At 39.0% G+C, this 18,216-nt stretch overlaps 1 protein-coding gene across 1 annotated transcript; it reads right to left on the bottom strand.

Moving 5' to 3' along the window:
• Positions 1 to 696: 696 nt before the first annotated feature.
• On the bottom strand, positions 697 to 17,334 carry LOC130594451 (protein-lysine methyltransferase METTL21E-like). Its single transcript, XM_057400342.1, has 5 exons — positions 17,257 to 17,334; positions 15,526 to 15,604; positions 5,125 to 5,282; positions 2,636 to 2,753; positions 697 to 1,727 (listed from the first exon to the last, which is right to left on the bottom strand). Exons 2-5 carry the CDS (start codon positions 15,587 to 15,589, stop codon positions 1,303 to 1,305), a joined length of 765 nt encoding a protein of 254 aa, XP_057256325.1. The 5' UTR covers positions 15,590 to 15,604; positions 17,257 to 17,334; the 3' UTR covers positions 697 to 1,302.
• Between the last annotated feature and the right edge of the window lie 882 nt (positions 17,335 to 18,216).

Genomic DNA, 18,216 nt, shown 5'->3' with positions numbered 1-18,216 from the left:
AAACTGAATTATTTCTATTACACAGCATGGAAAAAAAAATTTGTATGCTCAAATCTGATAATAAATAAAAAATTCCTGGAGGAACTGTGAATAGAAACTAAACCAGTGAAGACTGACAAGGCCCAGAGTCCTCATGTTACTAGAGCAATTGCATGCAACAGAGGTGGTTACATTAGTACCCAGACATTAGCACATGAGATAGGTTTTCTTCTCAAGTCTGCAAGGGATTTGAAGGTATCTCACACTCAATTACGAACAGAATCAGAAAATATGCAGTGTGCAAAGAATAATTTTATTAATCTTCCCAAAAGAAAGTTCTCTGATAGACTTCTAAGGACATTAATCTGAGCACTGAGAACAGGAACACACAGTGTTGATTGGCTAGGAGAAAAGCATGTTGTTTTCTCACACTACAAAACCAAATTATCATCCAAGCCTGCCCATGCTTCAGCCGCACTGTGTCAGGCTGGTTTATTTTCCTACCTCCAGACACCACCAGCTGGCAGTGCAAAACTTCTTTGGACGGCCACTGTCCTTTTTCCATTGCTGTTCCCTGAGGTCCAGATAACCGTCTATTTTTGGAGAAGCAGACCTCCAAGAATTTAAGGTCTTTACAAAGGGCACCTTGTGATATGCTGTACTTTTCTTATCCAAGACCTTTGTTCAAGCAAAAAGACATTTAAATCTGTGTGTGTGCAGCTGTCTGTTGAAGAATCCCCAAATCTAAATAAAAAAATGGAGGGGGAAAAAAGCATAATCATTAAATCAAATGGTAACTAATACATTCTGTCCCTTTGTTATGACAGTATATTTCCCAGGTGATGGTTTTTTTTCAGCTAATATGCTATAAAGGCTATTCAAATGAAGGATTCACACAATAGTGAGAAGAGGGAAAGATCACATTTAACACCACAATTTTTAAATATAAAGATTTATCATAGTCTCAAGTTTTAAATGATCAGTTGATCTTATAAGACACCATGCAAAGCTGCAATTGAAAGCTAATGAAAATATTCATTACATAACCATAACAATAAAGGTAAGACTTGCAAAAGTTATTAGTAGCGTCAGCTTAGCACATAGAAGTCAAGAAAATGTCAAATATAGCTTCATCTGCAGAAGAAATGTATCAGCAAATTGAATTTAGGAATTTGTTAGGGATGCACTAAGAATCTGATGTTTTGTTTTACCTAATTCTAAAGATGTCATTCATGCAGGTGTTACCAGCTACTAGGGTGGAAATTACTGGAAAGAGAACAAGCTGGAGAACAGCTGAAGCTGTCACCTCCCTCTCCCTCTCTTTTAGACCATGAGTTTGAAAGGTCTGGTTGTCATCCTGCTTTTCCTCATCGCCTTATACAGGGTTATGTTCAAACTGGGGAAATCAGAAAGCACCTCTAAATTAAACAGTGTCTGAAATCTGCCAACAAATTGGTTCTCCTTTTCCAACCGAAATCTCATAGCCCACAGAATAACAGTGTCATTCTTGCACAAGTGATCAAAAGTTAGGAGGAGTTCATCCAGGAAGGGATGGTGGTAAACTACATCAGCAGCCATAATGTAGTCAAAGTGACAGGAAGACCTAGGAAAATTCTTTTCCAGATCAACTCCCCAAGACAATGCCTTAACATGAGGCTGGTGCTTGCATTTCATCTTTGTATTTCGGAGAACATTGTGCTGGAGGTTTCCAAGCAGTTCTGGCAAATCAGTGGCAGTCACAAGTGCACCTGTGACAGGGAGAAAACAAACAAACTTTGAGTACACTTCAAGACTTGAGTAAAAGATATGGTATAAATGAAAGCTACGTGGACAAGGAACTGCCTTTAGCACATAGCTCTCCCAGGGGAACAGAACAATGCAAATAATCCAAATAACTCTTAGCCATTGTGCTTAAAATAAAGATTTGGTTCCCAGTAGTTCTACTTTACAGATTGCCAGCTGAATGCAATTGGGGATGAGTGGGGAGAAATCAGATACTAGATCTTGATATCATATTGGTTAAAAGTACAGTGAGTAACTAGGGATTGAAAAATGCCAGTTACCACTCCAAGAAGTCAGCATGAGATTTAAGCACTGCCTTGGGTTCTTTCTTTTTCACATACAAATCAGCTTTCCCAGACTACAGAAAGCTAAAAGTCTGTTAAAATGCAGAAGTCACTGAACTGGATCACTCTTGAGGGAAAATAGGCTACCATGAGAGAAAACACAGCAGTGTCTGTAGCAGAAAAATTAAGTTGCTGATCAGCTGCTGAAAGAAAATGCTCAACACGAATGGAATGAAAATGACCTGGCAATCAAAGAACTGTTTGGACAATGGAAGGTGGCGCATTGCTCAAGCCTACATCTGGCTTCATCTGGTTGCCACTCACATCCTGAGAGGCCACAGGTTCTTATTTTGGTCCCTTGTTTAACACTGTTAATGACATCATCATCTACTGGGACCCCCTTTATCGCATCAATAGAGTCACTCACAGCTTTACAGACTGGTTTTCAAACAAGCCTTTTGGAACTTACTTTTTCTTGCTCTTGAAAGCTTTCAAACAAGTCTTTTAGAAGAAATGACCCACTTCCTTTGCCATCCAGTATTCACCTGAGAGATGTTTCCAAGAGCATGAGAGCAATGGTATGTACTCACCCAGTAAACTGGCTACTATGGAGACCAACCCAGTTCCAGCTCCAATTTCAATCACATTTTTGTCAACCAAATTGCATTGTTTAGAATTAGTTTCCAAAAAATAACATAGAACAAGAGCCTGTAGGGGAGGGAATCCATGAACACACTGAACAAATTAATGAAATAAATTCCTTCACTAAATATGCATTGTCATTTAAAAGCATGCAAAAAATTCTTGTCTGTTCAAATGAGCAATAATCATTCAAGCACTGCCGAGCTCTTTAGGCTCACAAAATAAGTGCCACAACACGTCTCAGTATAGGCTTACAAAGCATTACAGCCAGGAGGAACAATTGCAGTTAAATAGTCTGTCATGCTGCATAACATGAGCTATAGAATTCCAGTCACCAGATCCTGCTTATAACTGCACTTTTGGTCAAGCTAAGACATATGCTTCCCAAAGACATCTTGATATAAGGACCGTTTGTGAGAGAAAATCCACAACCCTTGTTAAACTCTTCCAACAGTTAATTATTTCCAACAATAATTAAATACCTAATGAGTCAAAAAGGACCAATAGATTTACCCCTTTTCTTCCAGTTCAGTTTGTTTTCAGTTTCTATGTGCTTTCCTTGTTAAGCTTAGCAAACTTTCAGAGCAAAGCCAAAGAACAGACTCCTCATATATGCATTTATAAACTGTCATTAAGAAGCTTCTTCACCTTTTCTGCCCTGCCTCATACTGACCAGTGAGTTTTAGTTCACTGCTGAAATAGAAGTTTCTAACTTTATTGCTCTTGCAAAGATAGATTCCAGCTTGTCTCCCACAGTTTTTCACAGACTTTGATAATTATACAATCTCTATTGACAATTACATATGATGGTTGCCAGAACTTCTTGCAATACAGATGATCATTTGGAAAGCCAATTACTAGTGGCTTGGTCTGGCACAATAAAATGACACACTTAGTTTTGTTTTTAACCAATTAAGATGTAGAAGGAAAGGAACAGGAGTACTATTGACCTAATGTTAACATGCTAGAAATGCAAACGGGTTTTTTGCTTTCTACCTCTTAATTCAGAGCAAAAAAGAGTAGGGTTTTTTATGTGAACTTCCATATGTCTCACATTCAACAAAGCTTTGATATAGAAATATGTCTGTGAGAACCAGGACTAATTAAAGCCAGCTACCTAAAGATTGTGTCTGATGTTTGGCTGACATTTAAAACCACATTATATTAAGATTTCCTGTTAGCTCCATATATTCCTATAATTTCTTCTCTTGGAGTTTTGCCATATTCTGTTGTAGAAACTGCGGGCAGAGGATCAGTATTTCTGAGGGTTAAATTATGGAAACTTTGAAATTTGCCCTCGTTCCCATGAAACATGCAGAAACTTTATTTTCCTTAAAGTTTCTGTTCTCTCAATTTGACTGGCATTTTCTGGAAGGGTTCAAATACTGCTGGATGGGACTAGAAGGCAGAACATGAAAAGACACAGAAAGAATGGTTGCCTTCCTTCCACAGCTAAACTGGCTGAACCTTTATAGGAAAGACTTGCACTGGGGCTGCTAAAAGATATAGTATAAATGACTAGTCCAGGTCTGCTAAGACAGAAAATTTTTTGGAGTTCAAAACAGCAGAGAATGCTAAATGTCCTCAGTTGTACTATGGCCATATTTCTTAAAGATCCTAGAAGGCTGATACCACTGGGACAGAAATGGAGCCCCGTGGGTTTTAGTTCTCTCCTTCCTATGGGGCGTGCTGAAGACGATTCTGTTTCAGGAATGTTCTCTGGATGCCACAAGTGTCAATAGTGCATCCTGGCACCTCCCTGAACACAGCAGCTTCTTTCATTCTTCATTATTTTGAAACAGGCAGTTGTATTATACAGATCAAAACTCTGAAGAGGACTCTATGGTTGGCATGTTGATGGTTCTTATATCAATAGCTAAGGACAATGGTTCTCTCCCACTAGATTTCTGGCTGTTTAAGAAACTGAAAGCTCCAACTGAACCTTTTCCCATGTCTACATATTTACAAGGTAAGTTTTTTTTCCCATATGAGTATGTTGAGTAGCTTCTATGAGTCCTAATACCTTATGAACTCATATCACAGCTGTTTCCCCAGCCTGGTTCTGCCTGCTGTACAGCTATTTACAGAATGTATAGAAATGTGATCATCATAAGACTGTCCTTTTTCCTTCAAAATGTGCTTCTAATTTGGATGAAATAGGATCAAAAGTTCCTGGTAGGTAAGAAGGGGACACAAGATCATACAGCTTGTATGAGAGAGGCACAAACAAGAAATACCATTTAAGCTCTGAGAACCAGGAATCCATAGGAAACCAAGCTAAATTCAGGTTTGGGATTTGCAGAATGGAGACAGAGAAGCACAGAAGGTATTCCTTAGGTTCACAACATACAACAAAACATATTTATCAGGCAAAAGAAATTAAAAATGCTAGAAGACTCCAAAATTATGAAATAACAATACCGCATAAATATTGTACCGATGGCCAGACGACTGCCCCATAACAATCAATGGCTTCTGTAATTCTTATCTCATGGCCAGCAAAGTGAAAGCCTTCCCAGGTCTTATGAGTTATAACAGCAGGAAAAAAACGCCTTCTCATGATTTCTGCAACTATCTGTTCATCTTCTTTTTCCCCTGGAAGTAAAAGCATGAAAGGTCAAGCAGGCTGAGTGGACTCATAATGAAACTACCAATTTATAATGAAAACCTGATTTAGAAGCAAGAATGTGAATTACATCTGTGAATGAAAATACATTCATTAATGGTGAGCATCAAACATGGGAAATCTGAATTCTAATTTATGTTTTCAGTTTATGACTAAATAGTTTCTTTCCTGTTTTGCTGAAGAAACCAAGTTCATTAAAAAGTAGAGAAATGAAATGTTACCATATATTGCTTTCCATTTCAGCAATCCAAAGGAAATTTAACTTCTTTTTCCCTTCAAGAACAGCTGCCCTAGTACAGACACTCATGGTCTTATGTGCACAGATTTTTTATTATTTTACATATTCTTCTACTGCTCACTTTCTCCACATTGTGTTTCTTTCTGACAGTAAACAAAAGAAGCCACAGCATCATTTAGAAGTCTATCACAAGACTTGTGAAACAGATCCTAGCAACACAAGTTATGACAGATAGCAGCAAAAGAGCTAGTGTTGTCAGGAAAGCTTATCCACCCACCCCAACAGAGCCCTGTCTGAGGTATTCTTTCCAGTTGGCTTGATATCCCAAATGCCATCCCTGTTGCTAAGCAAAGGATATTTATGAGAGCTAACATAACCCTGGATAACACAAAGCTGCAACACATTGTTAAAAAGTAAATTGAAAACAAAAAGTGAAGCCGTCTAAAGTATTTTCTTAAGCAAAGTCTAAAATCATTCCAACTTTTCACAGGAAATTAGCTTTCACAGGCACCTGTGACACCTCTGCAAATCAGCTAGAGCAAAACATGTTTACCAGCTACACCTCCTAGAAAGCATGCTAGAGATATAAGTAACTGGGTTACCATCTCATCCAAAGCCAAATTTCTGTACTAAACTTGTAAGTTCCCATCAAAATCACAGATTGGGATCTGCAAAGAAACTGCAGGTCCAATGTCTATTAAAAATCAAAATATTTATGTTCTCATCAATATAAACCACATTGGCCTACTGAAGATTCTTCACATATTCTTTCCCCTCAAACCACTGCAGTCACAAGACATGATGGCCTCAAGCGTTGTTATTTGCTCTGCCATATGCCTCAATACTTTAATAGCCATAACCTATTCACAAAGTTTCTCTCTCTTCTTTGTTGTAGAAGGAGAAAGAAACAAAGCACAGACCACAACAGTATAATTTTATAAAGATAACAACTAAATTAGTCAACACTGAAACTATGATATTAAGATGTTAGGAAATAAGTAGCATGTGGCAGCCCATCACATATTCAGCAAGCCTCTAGTGTTGAGAGAAAACACATGCATCATTGTGCCTGCAATCAGGGAACTCTGCACAAACATGAGTTAAGTGCCAGATAAATGCTGCTCCAGGGCAAAATTAATCTTTTCAGATGGAAGAATTAATATGAAGCTATCTTATTACACATATTTTACGTGTATTTAATATATCATCCTGTTTCCAGGCATACCAGATATAGCCTGCTTTCAATCTTCTCTGATTGCTTAGAGCAGTCTGATCTTGTTCTATGATCAGCACTAGCTGTGGAAATAAAAAGCTGTTTCTTCTATTACCTCCCAATTACAACCATTTTTCTTGATTCTTCCTCCCTTGATACCTGTTTTGAATCCAATTTTGTTGAGAAACCATAACTTACAATGTCTTAACTTACAAAGCTTCTGCCAGCAGATCTATAAAACTTCAGCAGTATTACAGCTACCCCTCTAGTGTTCAATAAACATTTCCCACCTATTCCTTACCTTATCAGCAATCTTTCTACTTCACGGCTTGATTAGCACTCAAGCTAAACAAGTTTGGAGGCCACTGCTCCTTACCTGAGCTAAACTGTCCACACCCATGAACTAAGAATCCCAAATCTGCTGATTAGTAATACCATTTAAATCTTTGGCCATCTTATCCTGTTGGGAATCCCCCAGGTGGGTTATCTGGAGAAGTTTACATTGATTTTTATATTTTTATCTTCCGCTTAACAAGATCTTATTATTGTAGAGAATATGTCTGTGATGCATCAGTGACATTATATGACAATAGGCTTCAAAACCCTAATGAGAAATTGTATCATGATCATGATGCTGATGCTTCTGACGAAAAGTGCTGACAACATAAGGAGTGCAGACTTCTACTGAGATTTTCTTACTTACACACAAGTTTCTCTTCATATTGCAAAAGGCACTCCTCTATTTTCTGCTATCTTTCAGAATAACTGAACTACTTGTGAGACTGCAGAAGAGGAAAGTTTTTTCTGTAACTGCCTTCAAAGCAGTCAGAGCAGAAAAATAACAAACTAGTGGAACAAGAAAATTATTAGCAAGGAACAAGAAAATTATTAGCAGTGTAAGCAAAATCCAAGCGACATTAAGTCTTTTAGTACCTGCAAACATTGAGAAAGTTCTGCTGGTGCTTTGTTCTAACTAGTTTCTTGGTAACAGATGTAAAAATCTGATAGGAAGCTATTCTCCCAGAAGTAGCATTTATCTGTTAGTCCATATTCTCTTGTTCAGCAAGAAAAAGTCTTAGAATTATGACTCAGTGAATAGATTTTAATGGCATTTTAAGACAAGAAGAGCTCACTTATCAGTAGAATACGGTCAACAAGAAAGAGGAGGCTTGACTGACCTCACTCTCAATTCTTGTGAGAAAGGAAGCACATGATGGGCATTTTCAGCAGTACTACTTGAACACCCATACTAAAATGTCAGACTTAAAGGTCTGCTAGGTCTGGTTCCTCCCTTTTTCATTTGCCTGGGTTTGAACAAGTAGGTCACATATGAAGAGGTCTGGATTTAGAATTATTTTCTTCAGCCTATCCATCTCTTTGCATGAGCATGTGTACCTACTAACCACTGGAGCTTCAGGTGCTAGAACCTTATTTACATCAAGATGAGACGAGTCTGATCCTGTTCAGATAACATACAGAATTTGAAATTATTTTTGTTAGTGAAATAGAGTGCTCCTTTAGTCTTGAATTCATATTCACAAAGAAGTTCCTATCTAGGATGCCCCAAATTCTTCTTGAAATAGAATGTGAATGTCTAAATTTCTGAAGAATTTCTGCCTAACAGGTTAATCTCTTACAGCATTTTTAAAAATAAAGTTTGGAGCATATTCATTGAACTCCCTTGATTTTAAGCTAATATCATGTCTGAGGGAGAAAAGTCATATACTGCTCACACATCTTGCACTATATCAACCACATCATTAAGAAAAAAGTGTAATCATTCTCAAAGGCAAGCAATCGTTGTTATTACAACTGAAACACGAACACAGGTTTTCAAAGAGACATACTAAATCATGTGGAAGACTGGATTTACAAAGTCAGTGGCAGGTTAGTTAGAGCAGCTTCTGTCAAGCTGCAAAACATCCTGTAGGGAAACAGAAGATTTTGCTGACACATTCAAATGTCAAATGAAGTGTTTTATATTAGAAAAAAAAAACAAAGAAAAAAAAAAAGATGTGAATTCTGCTGAGACAGAGTTGGAGAAATCCTTCAAGTGGAGAAGGCAGAAGGAAAATAGCAGGAGATAGACCAGGCCAGAATAGAACAAGCTGCAAAACGCAGCATCTTTTTCTTTAACAAAGCAAATAACAGGAACGGGCCTTAGGTTATCTTTATCTGCACACTTTTTGCTTAGAATGGTGAGAAATAGTTCCTGTTTGTTACATGATCAACTGTTCCCTTTACACATAAAATTATGCTTGGGAGCGTACAGCTCCATCAGGAAACAGTAAACATAACATTCGTTGTGTATCTTCCATCAATTAATAGCATATGTTAATTCTCCCACTGCATAACTAATGATACTGCCTACATTAATGCAATCTCCACTGAATAAAAAGGGAACAGAAACAGACACTGTTAAGCATCATTTTAAATGCAGGAAAAGCAGCAAAGATAAGGGGGCTGAATTAAAATTACATTAAAAAAATAGATAAGATTGTCTAAATACCTGAATTAAAATGTGGTTAAAAATTGAAGCAAAATGACCTTTCCATGTGAAAGCTGTGAAGAATATACTAGCAGTCAATATCTCCATTTTCAGACTCAATCACAAATAGCACACAGTAACAAAACATCCTCTAAGTACTTTGCTAATGGATTAAACAGCATCAATACAGAAACAATAGTTTCAACCAATAATTCATCAAAACAACCTACACGCGAAAAAATACAGATTAGTCTCTTTCAGATCCTGGCCTGACTCTACTTAATCCCTCAAGGTCAAATCATGTCCCAGCCCTACGTAATACGGAAACAAGACCCAGCTGTCTTCTGCTTCTCACCTGCTTCAATGGATCTTCTCCAGCTGGCAAAAGGAATGAAATCCAAGCCTTCAGCATGAGCTTGACCTGACAAAGTTCAGCCAAAAGACAGCAACATTCTCCCTTCTTCAGAAACAGTATACTCTCACCTGCACAGTTTAGATTTTTAATTTATCATTTAGACTTACACTCAAGTATTTTAAGAACTGCATATCAACAGGTGTGAAGACATACATGATTTCTCTAAGACTTCTCAGTAATTGCTCGAGTTTAATGAACACAGTAGGACTACCTGTGCCGACATTACCAATTGAGTAATGCATGAGAGAAAGTTCCAAGAATCATGATAGCTAGGACTCTTCAGATCTCCCCACTTAGGACACATGGAACTGGAATCATCCAAGATTTAAGATGTATTAATTTTTATACATATACACACACATAAAAATATATATAACATGTACTATATATATTCTATATATTTTTATATAGATCTATGCAATAGTTATCTTTATATCCCAGCATCAAGAAGATGCCTGCAGAAAGGTTATCAAGGGAATAGATCTGCAATCAGTTCTGTAACCATAAGAGATGACTGGAGAAGAGTTACATTACTACACTAACAGGACTGTTCAGCAGGTAGCCCTGTGAATCCATCTGGGTATTTCCACTGGTCCAGAAGTTTGCCCCAAATCTACATTAGGTCCTGTTCTAAGGGACTGTGGAGACTCCTAATTTGTTCTGAGCTACTGACATCTCAGGAGCCATTACAGATAGCTCCATGGAAACATACACAATCCTAAATCAAAGAATAGTCCCCAGAATCAGGTGGTATCACTTTAGTGTCTTTATTTCATTCCACTTATTTCTATTTCATTACATTCCATTACATCTTAAGCACTCTTAAAGAAAGGAGTTAGGAAGGAAATCTAATCATACCCTTGACTTTCCAGAAGTCAGATGTAACCTACACCATTCTGAGAATATAAAGCAAAGTAATGGAACAGTATTTATCTAAGCTACACAGTTAATTGTACGTAGGGGTGAAGTAAGGAAAAAAGAAGGAAATGATCACATAACCGAGTGTAGGCATTCTAGTACATCCATTACAAGCTCAAACTGCTGAAGTGATTGCAATGACAAGGTATATTACATTGACTGATCTAAGATACTACGTCAGGGTATATAACACCTGAAACTTTATACTTTGAAATGCAGAAATACAAAACTGCCATGAACAGGCAGCCCCTTCTCAGCCACGAGACAAGACGCACTTAGCTCAGAGCACAAGGAGACAGGAACAGGAGAGGGATATGCTCACAATAGCCAGTCTATGTATTTACTCAGGCTCGAGAGGCATATTTTCAATTTGAAATTCACACCACTGATATCCCAACCCCATCCAAGTCACAGGTCATCCAAAACCACTAGAAGGCTGAAAATAGAAGTACCATAGTCAGATTATGTCATGAACACATAATGAAGTTAGATGTGCCAAGCACTTTCCTTGTTACTTCATCATGTTTGTCTGTCACTGAAAACATCTTCAGGTCTTGGCTGAGCAGCTATTTAATCTCTAAAGATAACAACTGAATGATTCCCCTTTGACTACAAAAGCAGACTGTGTTCTTAAATTAGATGGTCTAATGTACATTATAAAAGGCCGACAGCCAATTTCCTGATGGATAGGAAGGCCCTGGGTGAGTAATTCAGACACTGTAAGCCATTGTCTAATCTTTCACATCTCTTACCTTGTCCTGTCAAGAGAGCTTCGTGCCACTGAAAGCTCTTACTTCCTCATATCAACATGCCAGAACGTGCTAGATACCATAGCCAGCAGAACAGAAGAGACTCAATAAAATGCCTGCCAGTGTTCCCCTGCTACTACTACTACTACTATCTAAAATATTTCTTTGAGGAAAGGGCCTGAAAGTAACCTTGAAACACCGATCATGCCGCCTTTCTTGTGTGGCAGTTGAGAAGCCCTTGATTTATTGTTGAAATGCAGCTACTGCAAAGAGAAACATGAAAACAGGGAAGACAAGCACATGGCTGAGAGGGAAGAATGTTACAGACTTCTCTACAGAGTTAACATGTTTTGATTATTTGAGTGGTGTCTCTAACTTGTGTTTTATCTATACACAAGAATTTTCCATTTGAGTTTAGTAATGTCTTCAGCAAAAGCAGGTCTACTTGTTGAGCAGAAAGAAAAGGAACTGAGACATGTTAATTCAAATTACTACACCTGATGGTTACTATAGTACTTGAATGCTGCCACTTTCAAACAAAAGAGCTGAAATGTAAGTTACTATGACATAGCCAAGAGGCAAATTCAGAGAAGAGATATTTTAGACTATTCTGATTTGCTGTGAAGGTGCAGTTTAGCTCTAGTTACTCCTTAATTGGATTATACTCAAGTCTCATACCACACTATCTCTTTTAGTCTTTTTTGGCTTGTTTTGTTTGGAGACAAAAATTTGTTGCCCAGAAGGAATAGCATTTGAGTTCTGATATTCACCTGGGGAATTACAGACCAGTCAGTCTCATCTTTGTGCCTGGCAAAATCTGGGAGCAGATTCTCCTGGAAGGCATGCTAAGGCACATGAAAATCAACAAGGTGCTTGGTGACAGCCAGCATGGCTTCACTAAGGGGAAATCCTGTCTGACCAATTTGGTGGCCTTCTGTGATGGGGCTACAGAACTGATGGACAGGGGTAGAGCAGTTGATGTCATCTACCTGGACTTGTGCAAAGCGTTCAACACTATCCCACACAACATCCTTGTCTCTAAATTGGAGAGACATCAATTTGATGGATGGACCACTCAGTGGATAAAGAACTGGCTGGATGGCCACATGCAAAGAGTTGTGGTCAATGGCTCAATGTCCGGCTGGAAACCAGTAATGAGTGGTGTCCCTCAGGGATCGGTGTTGGGACCGGTCTTGTTCAACATCTTTGTCGCTGACATGGACAGTGGGATTGAGTGCGCCCTCAGCAAGTTTGCCGATGACACCAAGCTGTGTGGTTCAGTTGATAGGCTGGAGGGAAGGAATGCCATCCAGAGGGAACTTGACACACTTGTGAGGTGGGCTGATGCCAACCTCATGAAGTTTAACCATGCCAAGTGCAAGGTCCTACACCTGGGTCAGAGCAATCCCAGGCACAGCTACAGGTTGGGCAGAGAAGAGATTCAGAGCAGCCCTGCAGAGAAGGACTTGAGGGTGCTGGTCGATGAGAAAATGAACATGAGCCAGCTTCAGTGTGTGCTCACAGCCCAGAAAGCCAACCGTATCCTGGGCTGCATCAAAAGGAGCGTGACCAGCAGGTTGAAGGAGGTGATCCTGCCCCTCTACTCTGCTCTTGTGAGACCTCACCTGGAATATTGTGTGCAGTTCTGGTGTCCTCAACATAAAAAGGACATGGAACTGTTGGAACAAGTCCAGAGAAGGGCCACGAGGATGATCAGGGGACTGGAGCACCTCCTGTATGAAGACAGGCTGAGGAAGTTGGGGCTGTTAATCCTGGAGAAGAGAAGGCTGTGTGGAGACCTCAGAGCAGCCTTCCAGTATCTGAAGGGGGCATATAGGGATGCTGGAGGGGGACTCTTCATTAGAGACTGTAGTGACAGGACAAGGGGTAACGGGTTAAAACTTAAACAGGGGAAGTTTAGATTGGATATAAGAAGGAAATTCTTTCCTGTTAGGGTGGTGAGGCACTGGAATAGGTTGCCCAGGGAGGTTGTGAATGCTCCATCCCTGGCAGTGTTCAAGGCCAGGTTGGACGAGGCCTTGGGTGATATGATTTAGCGTAAGATGTCCCTGCCCATGGCAGGGGGGTTGGAACTAGATGATCTTAAGGTCCTTTCCAACCCTAATGATTCTATGATTGCAGGTCAATCTTGTGGGGGGGGGGGGGGGGGAATTTTGGTAGCTAATAATAATAGCTAATGGTACAATTTCCACAAGCTTGAGGCAGGAAGTTAATGCTTTTGAGATGAGAATTAATGGAAGAGGTTGTCTGGCTCTTTTGGTTTTGTTTGTAAGGATTTTTGTTTGTTTAAGAGAGAGGTTAAGGTTTAATTCAAAGCTAAGAGACAAAAGAAGAGGAAGATGAAAGAAGGAAAGGCAGGTGGTGAGAAGATAGCAAAAGTATAATTTATATATAGTATAAATAGGCTCATTTTTTAACCAGCAGAATCCACTATATAAAGAATGGTTCAGCAATTTAAGCACTCAGAAAATGGAGGAACTGAGTGCTGGACATTTCTCAGAAGGATTCAAATCCACAACTCACTTACCTGAAGGGTGTGTTCCAACTGCTCTACAGAACCAGGTGCTTCCCCATTCCTCCATTACTGTCTGAAGTGGGCTATCAGGAAAGCAGGATTGCAAGAATCATGCTAGAAGGACAAGCAGCAAGCAAAAGCCCAGCTATGAGTTGCACACTGAGAAGAGGTAAATTTGGGCTCCACACTCTGTTCCTAGGATGTTTTTCACATTTTACAACAAGGACTTTGAAGTAAATGGAACAGTGTCAGTGAGGAAGGGAGTGAGAAAGATAAGTATTTTTAAAAGTAACCCAGGAAATAGGAAAGAGACACTAAGTTACTCTCTCTTCCCATCTTAACTTCTAAAACGGACTTATGCTGCTTCTCACTTGCCTCCATTCCAACTACATCCCATTTAAGGCACCTTTCTGGGCTCCACCCAGAGACTTGAAATGATGGCACTAGTTGCCATCAGTTAAGACATCTGTCAAGCAGGGTGAGTGGAAGGAGTGTGTCCCTTCTAGAATGCCAGGAGATATGTGAAGGTTACCAGGTCAGCAATTTCTCAGATATTTATGGATTAAAAACTGAGCCCTGGCCAAGTGAAGGGAGGCAATGGAGTGTCAAGGACAAGTACGCCTTGCAAACTTGCTCTCCTTTTGTCTCAGATAAAATTAGTCTAGGGCGAATCTATATAATAGAACTGTGGTAATTTTGTATTCCAAGAAATGAAAATGGGAGTGACAAAATGTGATCTCAGAAAAGTTTAGACAATGACGGTTAAAACTAATGATCAAGAGAAATCATGACAGGAAAGAAAAGAGACATCTAACTATGCAGATGTGGTCAAGAACTAGTAGGATAAAGACACCAGAGGAAAGATCAGACAGTCTGAGGATCTACCTGTAAGCTGAGAAGCAGTAGTAATGGGAATCATGAACAAGAATAAGGAGTTTTAAACCTGGAGAACTTGTGACAAGCCAACTGAGAAGGAAAGGGGAAGGCATATAAAGGAATAGAAAGAACTCAGACTGGAACTAGCAGAGAAACCAAACTAGAATAAGAACCCCTAGAAACAGAGACTGAGACACTTGTCTGTAGAACATAACTAGACTCCATCCTGAAACAACACACACACTTGCCCTAAAACCTTGTCTACTTCTGGTGACCCCTATAAAGCAGATTACTCATGATGTTTTAGGATATGGAAAGACATGCGGCCATGAACTTGCTTGTGAGAAAAAGTTGCCAACAGCCCCTAAAGGTATTTGAATGTTAGGTTTAAGGCTGTCTGTACAGAAATCAGGCTTGTAATAACCAGTTCTCCCTAACTGACAGGCTGCAAACAAACCTCTTCTGAATAGCTTGAGCATAGACATGGCTTCATTCCTTGGAACCAGTCACAGTCAAACAGCTAGAGGACAGATGCCAGACACTGGAAGAAAATTGCAGGCAACAGAGTATGCACATAAAGCAAGTATTTATGGCATAGCTAGAATACTACAACAGCGCTGTCTGTTGTATTTTCTGTACAAGTGCCATAAGCACAATTCTTCAGGAAAAAAAAAAACAAACCTAATTAGAAGATAGCTCATTACTAGCAAGACACCTTGCTCATTATACTTAAAATATTCATAAGTGCAAAGATACAAAGTGAAATAAGAAACGTTTACCTTCTTGTCTTTCTTTTATCAGTTCATTCTGTAGATGATTATGTTGTGATGATGTCAAATCCATGCTATGCCACAAAACCTGGGACAGAGAAACACAAGCCTGACTGAATAAAATGACTTTTTCTTCTTTCCCACATAACATTTCACAAATATATATATGTATATATATGTTTTACACATATTGTGCTATAATTTACTTCTATTTGTGACATTGACACATAGACAGATAAACATCAATATTCAAAGCATGAAAGAACCAGAAGCAGCAAATTAGTTGAACTGCTATACTCTGAAAGGTGGGGGAAGTGAGTAGATTTAAAATAAATAAATAAAAGAGCTTTGATAAACTTTAAAAACTTTTATGAAATCTTAGAAAAAATTAAAATCAGGGTCAGTAGTTTTAGAAACATTTAAAAGGAAATGTAGTAACAAATATGTGAAACAGAAGAAAAATTGCACCAAAAAGATCTTGTCTTGCTTGAAAAAATTGGCTTGGAAGGTGAGGAAACAACCTGTTAGTAAAGTGGCATATGAGAGTAAGTAGGAAGCAGGATCTATAGACAACATGCAGAACAGAATGCGTATGTGCCTATATAAACAAACACAGAACATGCAGACTTGGGGGGGGGGGGGGGCAATAGGAAAAGTATGACAGAGGACAATACAATTTTCAGCTGCCTGCAGAAAGGCAGACAGACAACCAGCAGTGACAACCAGCAGCTTCCAGTTCTTGATATCTTGATATTTTACAATTAGGGAAACACTGAGTTCATGGGGGGAGAGGAGGAGAATGGAAGAAATCAAGAAATCAATATTTGATAATTTTTAAAGCTCTTGCACTGTTTACATGGAAATTTGACTGATTTTTTGCAGGAATGGTCACTAGATAAGTCAATGAGTGAATGAATACAAGCAAAGTACAAACATATGCAGAATATAGAGAAAACTTCCCCACAGTGCAGTCTTAGACAGGTTTTCCTCTCAAAACTTCAGACAAAAGAGGACAGTATAGAACAGCCCTGTCTTGTTAGGAGGACACACTGTATTCTCTTGATTTCACCCTACAAGAGACACATAGGTTTCACATTTCAACTTTATTGCCACAGTGCCAGCAGCCATTAACCTATTTGAAGGTGAAAAATAACTTAGGGGGCTTCTACACAATACCATAACAGAAAAATACTGTTATATTTATATCTATCTATGAATTAGGCAATCGTAACATCATTACATGGGAAACAGAAAAGGGATTCAATGTTTTTGTATGCATGTTCAGAATAACATGCAGCATTAGAAACTACTGGAACATTAAGTAGTAAATGTTACCCACATCCATCAGCTTGTCATCTGCCTCAGAAATATAAGAAGACATGTTTTCCCTCCACTGGGGATAAAAATAACAGTTATTTATATATATTTATATAATATATATTTATATAATATATAATTTATATCAGTCCCTTTGCATTCTGAAGGACAAGCAACATTGCAGCATAAAGCCACCCTAAAATATTACATTTTGTGGTCCTCTTGTTTTTTTTCCTTCTAAAAATATCCTTTAAGGTACACTGAACTACACAAAAACCTGACTTTAACATACAAATTCTAATACAAAAACTAAACAGTTGCTGAGTAACACTGTTTAAAGGCAAGGATACAAAGCCATTTAGAGTCAAAGAAACAGACAGATGAAGTAACCACAGGCAACCACTGGGTTTCAGTCAACATTACCTGCTTCTCTCGCAGCTTTACAAAGACAGTAGGACAACAGAGTAGCTCTTAATTGCTGGGCTGCTTTCCCCGCAGCCACTGCAGGAGTGTGCTCTGAAGCGCATTGCCAACATACTCACAGCAGAAGCAATAATAAAACCCGTCAGCTGCGGCACGATCACAAAGTGGGCACCACACACCGTGTCCCTTACGTAAGGGAGCGGATTTTGTAACAGCAGCAGGCACCCGGTCAAGGGAGCACCTACCAACAAAGAAACCAACTCCAGAGTACTTTTTACAAATCTAAGGTAGCAGCATGATAAGGTAGCAACCACTCACTGTCAATGCAAAAGTAACTGAAAAGCAAAAGGGTCATTCTTCAGATTCAAAGGGCCCATGGCAGGAAGGCTGGAACTGGATGATCTTCCAGCCCAAACCATTCTGTGATTCCAAGCACAGAGGGCATTTGCAAAGGGGCAAGGGTGCATTTGGGGCAGGGATATATAAATTTTTGCTCGCATTGGAACACAGAACTGTAACAAGGTACAACTCCCTCCCCCCCAAAAGTCCTAGCACACTTCACCTCCTAAGGCAACTGTTAATGTGCATAAATACACACATAATACTCGCCCTTAGCACAGACAAGATGTACAGTCACTCAACAGGTCACAAACCATTCCTGCCACAGGAAAATACTGGTATCTTTAAGACTTCTCTTAATTGGGCTGTAATGAATTCAGGACAGAGCTGTTAGCAAAGTTAGACTTCAACCTCAATTGAGGTTTCTAAGTGCCACTGCAAAATAATAAACAGTTGTACAAAAATAGTTCAGAAGACTAAAGGTCTCTATGCTTTATCACAGCTGGCAGAAGAAACTGGTAATATCTCCTCTCCACTTAGAAACCACCAAACAAATCACCAAGACCTGACTTACACTGTTGAAGCAAAATTCAGTTATATGAGTGACTTACAAGACTACTG

The sequence above is a fragment of the Pezoporus wallicus genome, unplaced genomic scaffold (genome assembly GCF_028554395.1).
Source record: "Pezoporus wallicus isolate ANWC-B61680 ecotype Strahan unplaced genomic scaffold, APGP_CSIRO_Pwel_v1 contig_6846, whole genome shotgun sequence".
In the NCBI taxonomy this organism is placed as follows: Eukaryota; Metazoa; Chordata; class Aves; order Psittaciformes; family Psittacidae; genus Pezoporus; species Pezoporus wallicus.
This window is presented reverse-complemented; position numbering and strand designations above follow the sequence as displayed.

What these genes read in the sequence shown, in the direction of transcription:
- LOC130594451 (XM_057400342.1), bottom strand. Translation starts at nt 15,589, where the DNA reads ATGGATTTGACATCATCACAACATAATCATCTACAGAATGAACTGATA. An exon ending in GATAAAAGAAAGACAAGAAG is followed by an intron (nt 5,283 to 15,525) that starts GTAAACGTTTCT and finishes TTTTACTTCCAG; the next exon opens with GGGAAAAAGAAGATGAACAG. An exon ending in GGGCAGTCGTCTGGCCATCG is followed by an intron (nt 2,754 to 5,124) that starts GTACAATATTTA and finishes CCTCCCCTACAG; the next exon opens with GCTCTTGTTCTATGTTATTT.